The 8,225-nt window shown below is 50.5% G+C and overlaps 1 protein-coding gene across 1 annotated transcript in view; it reads left to right on the top strand.

Annotated features, from left to right (window-relative positions):
* The first annotated feature begins 6,587 nt into the window (after nucleotides 1-6,587).
* Nucleotides 6,588-8,225, top strand: part of PARD6G (par-6 family cell polarity regulator gamma) — a 70,151-nt gene continuing 68,513 nt past the window's right edge. Inside the window, exon 1 of the mRNA XM_036418146.2 lies at nucleotides 6,588-6,804. Coding sequence (XP_036274039.1) covers nucleotides 6,733-6,804 — 72 coding nt within the window. The 5' untranslated portion in view covers nucleotides 6,588-6,732. The remainder of the gene's footprint in view (nucleotides 6,805-8,225) is intronic.

Genomic DNA, 8,225 nt, shown 5'->3' with positions numbered 1-8,225 from the left:
GTGCATGAACTAAGATTGTGTGGTCATATTATACAAATTCAAATTTAGTTATCATGAATATCTTTACAGAGCATAGTTTCTTGCAGTTTACAATCCACAATGTGGAAATTTTAATAAATTTATGTGAAAGTAAATGAGAATATTAATTAAAAACATTTTTAATTTATTGATTTTAGAGAAACAAGTGGATCCACTTACACATTCATTGGTTGATTCTTTTAAAAAATATTTTTATTGATTTTTTTACAGAGAGGGAAAGAGAGTTAGAAACATCGATGAGAGGGAATCATCAATCATCTGCCTCTTGAACACCCCCTACTGGGGATGTGCCCACAACCAAGGTGCATGCCTTAGACCGGAATTAAACCTGGGACCTTTCAGTCTGCAGGCTGATGCCAAAGCAGTTTTGGAAATTGGTTGATTCTTTTATGTGCCCTCACCAGGGAGCAAACCAGCAATCTTGGTGTATCATGGTGATGATGCTCTAACCAACTCAGCCACCCTGACAGGGCGAAAATTGAGTAATAATAGCAATGAATAACACCAAGTCTTTACTGGATTGGATAGTTTTTCTTAAAGTTTTCCTGAGAATGCTGGAAGGGGCTTTCAGGTAGATTTAGAGATAAGGTCTTATCATTACAAGGAAAGCATCTTTAGTCCTAAAAAGGACAGGAGCTTCATGCAAGGTTTGCTGCTTTCTTGTGGAAGATGACTTCTGAAAACGGCAGGAAATACCTGAGATCATTGTAGAGAAATTATGCATCTTTCAGAAAAGATAGTATTTGGTTACTTTTATTCATTTTACTAGAGGCCTGGTGCATGAATTCATGCACATGTTGGGTGAGGTTGGCAGATCATGGGAGGTTGGCTGTAGGAGTGCAGTGGCCACCAGGGGGCAGCTCCTGCATTGAGTGTCTTCCCCCTGGTGATCAGTGTGCATCATAGTGACTGATGACTGGTTATTCCAGTAGTTCGGTCTAATGGCTACTTAGGCTTTTATATATATAGATTATTATTTTTTAATTGTCACCTGATGATATTTTTCCATTGGTTTTCGGAGAGAAAGACAGAAATATCAATGTAAGAGAAACACATAGATTGGTTGCCTCCTGCACACCCCTGACCAGAGCCTGAGCCAGGGAGGAACCTCTAACCGTGGTACATGCCCTTGACCAGAATCAAACCTGAGACCTTTCAGTCTCTAGGCTGACACTCTATCCACTGAGCCAAACCAGCAAGGGCAACTTTTAGTTACTTTTAAAAACTGTATTTGTCTAGATTTTGTAAGTGCTTTTCACATAACTAGAGTGAATGTGTACACCAGTAAGACAACTTACACAAAAGAAGGGGCACCACAGCTGATGCTCTGGGGAAGCCCCAAGTTCAGCCCCACCCATGACAGCTCTCTCCTTTAGTGATATGACTCTTCAGTGCATTAACAAAGGCCTGCTGACCAGTTTTAAGATAGGTGCTCTTCTAAAACTTATTAAAAAACAATAACCTCAGATGAGAGCTGCATGTTGCTACTCTAGGAACTCTTGGTGCCTTGTTTCCTGGTCACTGTCTAGTTCACTGTTTTCTTTTATTCTCAGGTGATATAAAAGGCCATCTTTGTCAAATATGCTTATTACTAAATGAGAAGCAAGCAGAGTACACATATATCAATAGCCAGTACTATACAATTTTCTAGCCGTAGTCTTTCCATATCTTACCTATTTTCTTTGGCTTCCACCTAACATTCTGTGTTAATGGATTTGATGATTAAAGATACTAAAAATAGATGTATTGCTACAGAAATGTTAAACATGGCATCAATTCAGTATTTTAAAAACTAAAATGACAAGGTTGGTAAATTCAATATGAGAGCTATTCAGTAATAAAGTTAGATATTCTGGGGACATTACCATATCAAAAGTTCTTATCCCCGCTTAGAAATAAATTCTTAAATATATGTTTAGAGCTGTACACTATATACCAAAATACCCACAATATCTGAATTTTAAACAATATACTTAATCTAATTTCTCAAAACTTAAGTTCTGAATACGAACTGCTTAACCTTATTCTATCACATCTGAGGATCTATGCCAAGTTCTTGTCCCTCTTTGCCTGTTTTTCCACTTAGAAAATGGCGGGGAGATGAGTTCTTCCTTATTTCATAAGAAGTGGTCCTGTATAATCATACACTCTATTTTTCATGCACTAGAATAGGGGTGTCGAACTCAATCAGAGAAGGGGCCAAAATCTAAAATCCAGCCTAAATCGCGGGCCGAATGGTTTACTGAACAGTCATAAACTGTCATTGTGATGAAAACGCAGCGGAGTGCAGTGATGACAGCGCGGTGCGGGCCACATTGCAAGGCCTGGCGGGACGGATTTGGCCTGCGGGCCTTGTGTTTGACACATGTGCACTAGATAAAGAGAATGGGTCTTTGCCACTTCCTGAGTGGTTAATTAGAAGCTGCTTACTAGCAGTGATCTGCATTAGGATAGATTAGATGGCATCCATATTGTGCCCTCCCTACCACTGGTTTTGAAAGTGACTGCAAAAAATAAAAATAAAAAAAAGATTAGACAGGAAGATATAAAAGAATAAAACACAGTATACTTTCAAGGATAACCAGAACAATCTTTGCTTTGTCATATGAAGTCTGCCTCAATCCAGATCATTTGGCTGCATAACTCAAACTACTGAGATTAGCATAAAAGTCTTAAAAGACTGTCTTTCTTTACATGCTCTATGTTCCTCAACAGGCAGGTTCATCTGCCTATAAGGACAGATGATGTGCAAGAGAGACCATCAGGAAGAGAATGCTTGAATGGTTAATTTTATTTGAAATGTGTTTATTTAAAAATGCTACCTACATTTGGTAATGTTATAATCTCCCAACAGCTTTTCTCACTATTAATACACTGCTGCATGCAGTCAGATGGTGCACAATTTTGGCTTGTCCCATTACTGGCATTCATTTTATTAAATGGTGTCTGCCAGACTTACCCACTGTAAAATCACACTATTTCCCTTTGTAGTTAATACCTATGTGGGAAGGTACTTTGAGATTATGCAAATATCCCATTCCTCATTAAAAATAAAGCACCATTTGTGTGCATATGTAAGATTATCAACAATATTATTTTGGCCCTGCCCGGTTTGGCTCAGTGGATGGAGTGTCGATCTATGGACTTGGGGGTCCCAGGTTCAATTCCAGTCAGGGGCATGTGCCTTGGTTGTGGGCACGTCCCTGGTGGGGGTGTGTGTGTGCGCAGGAGGCAGCTGATCAATGTTTCTAACTCTTTATCCCTGTCCCTTCCTCTCTGTGAAATATCAATAATATATATAAAATATATATATGAGCTTAAACACACACACAAACACACACACACACAAAATACAAAACAAAAAAAGCCAAAACACACACCAATATTTTTTTGTAAAAAGTTCACTACACAAAAAATACTGCTGCTGAATCCGGTTTTGCTCAATGGATAGAGCATTGGCCTGCGGACAGGAAGGTCCTGGGTTCGATTCTGGTCAAGGGCATGTACCTTGGTTGCAGTCACATCCCCAGTAGGGGGTGTGCAGGAGGCAGCTGATCGATGATTCTCATCGATGTTTCTAACTCTTCTATCCCTCTCTCTTCCTCTCTGTGGAAAATCAATAAAATATATTTAAAAAAAAATACTGCTGAACTTTCTTGCTGAAGTAGGTATTAAGTATATTTGGGCCTGGGAACGTACTATGCACATCTGTCTCCATGGTCCCTTATCCTCCCACCCAGGCCTCCTTCACAGCCTCCTCCCCGTCACTGTCTTCTCTCCTCACAGTTTCTTCCCCACCATGGTCTATTCTCTGTCATTCTCCTCACTTCCATAGTCTCCTCCCTGTCACAGTCCCCTCCCCACACCATCTGCTCCCCGCCACAGTCCCCGGCACAGCCTCCTGGTCTCCTCCGCACCGCAGTCTCTCCTTGTTGTGGTCTCCGTGCCACCACAGCCTCTTCTCTGTCATGGCCTCACCTCCATGGTCTCTTCCCCATCACAATATCCTCTCCATCAACAAGATCTGCTGATTCAGCAACTCACATGAGGGTGACCTTTTTTCTCTCTATTATCTAAAAAACAATTTATCTCTGTTATTTATTAAAACCCACCCCCCCTTTTTTTTCTGATGAAATTGCCTTTAGTCACCATGTACCTTTAAAGTTAGAGATTTAAAAACGACTGTTGCTTCCATTTAAGCTACTGACAACTGGAAGGAAAACCTAGGGCTTTGGGGGAATACACTTTCCTGAGTCTACAACATGTTTCCTTTTAGATCCCGAGGGGTTCGGGCACCAATTCTGGATAGGTCATTCTGGAGGATTGGGCCCCGCCCCCTCCCCGAAGCCAGCAGTGAGCCCTGTATAAGTGTGAGAGTGTTCATCTGTAGCCCCAGCCTTAGTGAAGGAATGCCTATGGCTGGCGTGTTACTTCATCTCAAGGGGAACGGTGCCCACGCCTGGCTCTCTCCCTGGGAAAGCACAGCACCCCTCCTACAAGTGGTACTGGCAGAGCAGTTGAATGATTTCGAAGCGGGGCCTCAGCCGATGAGTCTTTTGGTTGCCAGGATGTCGCCATGAAGCAGGCCAGAGAAGCACTGCAGCATCCACTTCACAAACGAAATCTGAGGTGAGTTAAGTGAATTGTCCAAGGTCAGCTAGGTCATCTAGGCTCAGGTCCTCCATGAGATGCCTGCAGGCCATCGTGGAAATACAAGGCTTCGCCAGATTCCCGGCCCCTATGCTGAATCTCAACATTTAATTTCACTGAAATCTCTGGACGCGTTGCTGAGGTGCTGGCTCAGAGATAACTGTCAGTGGCCATCAGCATGTGACTGGGGCAAGTTTGCACCATTTGGAGCCCACCCGCCAGCTAGAGAGAGCCCACCCATGGGCCTCCAGTCTTCTCTGACCCACGGCTATGTGTCAGGCCAGGACCTGTGGAGAGATTTACAACAGTGCTGCTGGATCAGAAAAGAAGCTTTCCAGCCGAAGGCTCAGCTGTTCTTGTCTACTCATAGGCTTGACGCCCTAGCCAAGTTGTGGCTGAAAACTCAGGCTCACATGGGAACTGCCAGCTTTCCTAATCAAGAACTGACAAGGCAGCCGATAGCTGCCACCCAAGAACCCTTCCAAGATCTTGTTCAAGTGCAGAGCCCACTTCAGTGGATCTGGGTGGGGAATGCCTCTCCAGTGCTTGCTGGAGCAGGGGCTGCTGGGCCTTGGACCACACTGTGTCACGGGTATGACAGACATGCCTTCATCCCATCAAGCTTGGAATTCTGGAACTTCCAGCCTTTTCTCCCACTCTTCAAGCCCCAAGTTTGCTAGTAGGTGCTATCCCACCCTAGAATTTCCCCCTCACCCCAGCCTCTTGTCTCACCTGAGCATGCTCTGAGCCTCTCCTACCCAAATAGAACATAATGTCCACTGTCAGCAATCAGCAGCAACCTGTGACTCTTCTCTGGGTTGGTATTCAGCTTAGGAAATTGTCCTTTGAGGGAAAGTCAGCTCCTCTGTGCACAGTCTGCTCTCTCTGAGCTCGCCCAATACTATCTTTTGGAAACCTGGAATTTATTAAATTTTGTGTAGATAATAAACTAATATACCAGTTCCTTTCCACCTTTCAGACCAGTGGACATCCTCAACCTTCTGTCTGGAATAGTTTCCCCCTGCTTCTGTGGGACTCTCTTGGCATTTTTGTTGGCTTGCTTGCTTTCCAGCGCCTTGCATTGGAACTCTGTATGTCTGGCCCCCTGGCCAGCTTTTTTCTCTCTTATGGGCAGGGGCTGTAATTCTGTCCTTCTGTGATCATATCCTGCAGTAACAGGACATGCAGTGAAATTAAATGAAAATCAGATTTTGGCTAATGCCATTTGGCAATCTGTATGAAAGGGTTGAGTGATGTTCATACTCTATGGCCTAGTGTGGTTCCCCTATCATCCAAGACGATGATGACAAAACAGTCCAAAGCCACCCCCTTCCCGGGCAGGGCAGTTGAAGCGGGGTGAGTTGGAGAGAGAAAGCGCGGGGTAGGGGCGGGGTGGAGTGCGGAGGTGGAAATGAGGCACCCGAGGTGGGGGTGGGAGTGAGGCGATGCTTTTTCGCCCGGGTTTGGCATTGCGTACCGAGAAGTGCGCTCCATGCAAGATCAGCAGCCTTGGGGGCGGGTCCTCGGGAGATCCGTCCTCCGCGAGTGGGGGGTGGGACTCGGAAAAGGTCCCCCGGATCCCCGGGGGCAGGTCCTCCGGCGGGGGGGGGGGGCGTTCCTCGCAGGGCGGGTGCTCCGGGTTTGGGGTGAACAAGGGTCCTTAGGGCTCGAGGGCGGGTCCTCGGGGCGCGGGGCGGGGATTGGGGGGAGGCGGGCCCTAGGGCGGGCTCTCAGTGGCAGGGTGGCTCCTGGAGGGGGCGGTTCCTCGGGGCGCGGGGTGGAGACTGGCGGCGGGTGCTCGGGGTGCGGGTGCTCCGGGCGGCGCGCGCCTGCCTCCTCCGCTCCTCCCGCGCGCGGCCGCCCAAGTCCCCGAGGCGCGCGGCCGGCCAGCCCAGCTCGGGCCGCCGCCGCAGTCCGACCGGCCCCGCGGCCCGAGAGCGCGGGCTGGGACCGAGGCCCCGGCGGTGGGCGCCGCCCCCAGCGTCTCTCCGGAGCCCCTGGCGCGGGGCGAGGGCGAAGACGAGGCGGAGCAGGGCCGGAATCATGAACCGGAGTTTCCACAAGTCTCAGACCCTGCGCTTCTACGACTGCAGTGCGGTGGAAGTCAAGAGCAAGGTGAGCCCGGGCGGGCTCTGCCACCCCCGGAGAATGAATGGGTGCCCCCTGCGCCGCGGGGGGCGGCCCCGCTCCGGCCGCAGCTCCGGAGCGCGGGCGCCGTCTGGGATCGGCAGGGTCCGGCCGTCCTTCCCGCCCCTGCGCGGACACAAAGCCCGCACGCAGCCTGGTGGGGTCCGGCAGGGGCTCGGGCGCTCCGGGGGCTGAGCCATCGGCCGGTCTGCGCGGGCTCCGGACCCTCGGCGGGAGCGGCTCTTTTGTTCCGCGAGCCGCAGGCGCCCGGCACGCCGCCGGCACGGTGGAGAGGGGCTTCGGGGGCCCGGGCCGGGGGAGGTCCCTGACCGTACCTACCGCCTCCTTCCTCGGAGCAGCCTCAGAACCGGCGACGAGGAGACCGCAGCCAGCCCCGAACCCCCGGGCCGGACCCCCCAGCCCCGGGGCGCGCACCCGGCCCAGCCTCCCAGGGCGCGCCCGGCCGGCGGCTTCTCCCGCTGCCCGCGCCCGGCTCCGGCGTGCCCCAACTTGCGGGCAGCAGTGCGCGTTCGGGCTCCTGGCTGATAGGATCTGGCGCTTCTGTGCTTGGCAGAGGCGGCTCCTTCGCCCCAGACGCTTTTGTCTGCGATGGTCTTGATGTGGGGGCACCCCTCGGGCGGAGGCGGAGCTGCAGATGCTCGGGGTCCTGGGGAAGGCCCCCTACCCCACTGGGCCTTTCGCTGCCCGCTGCTTGGAAGCCGGCCCTTTGGTCCTTTCTCTCGGGGGCCCCCTCCCTGCGGCCAAGTCTGGCCCAGCAGCCTGCCTGGTGGGAGGGCGGGGCGGAGGGTGGGCGCTGATCCCCACCTGCGCGCACTTTTGGGGCCTTGGGGCGCGTACACCCTGGCCGGGCCTTTGGGGAGACAAGTCCCGCCGCGGCCCCGTACCAGCGCCCCTACCGACTAGGGGGATCCTCTGGTGTAGGGTTTCCAGGACATCCGCAGAGGAAGGGGGTTGGGGGTTTCGAAGCTGCAATGAGTTGCAGGATTTCGTTCTCATCTTCAGTCTTACGGGTTTTCTACGAACCCCTCGTTTCCACTAAGTTTGCATCCTCCCTCCTCCCATGCTGATTCCGCGGCCCCCACCCCCACCCATCCGCCCTTGAGCCTGGCAGTGAGTGCCCCCACCCCCAAAATCAAACGTGCCGGCTGAGTCCTATGGGAGAAGAACCCGCAGGCACGTGTAGGAGTTACAAATCGATGTCCGTTTCTTTAGCTCAGTGGGAATCTGGCTTTTTGAGCTCATGGTCCAACACCATAGCAGTGTGGTGTTTCATTTTTTAAAAACTTTCTAGTGAGATCACCATAGGCTGTTGTGGGATAAAATAGAGACTCCTCAAAGTGGCTTCTTGTCGCCAGAGTCACATCCAGGACCTCAGCCGCCCCGTTGGC

The sequence above is a fragment of the Pipistrellus kuhlii genome, unplaced genomic scaffold (genome assembly GCF_014108245.1).
Source record: "Pipistrellus kuhlii isolate mPipKuh1 unplaced genomic scaffold, mPipKuh1.p scaffold_m20_p_6, whole genome shotgun sequence".
Classification (NCBI taxonomy): Eukaryota; Metazoa; Chordata; class Mammalia; order Chiroptera; family Vespertilionidae; genus Pipistrellus; species Pipistrellus kuhlii.
Note: the sequence above shows the minus strand (reverse complement) of the source record. Positions and strands in the feature narration are given on the sequence as shown.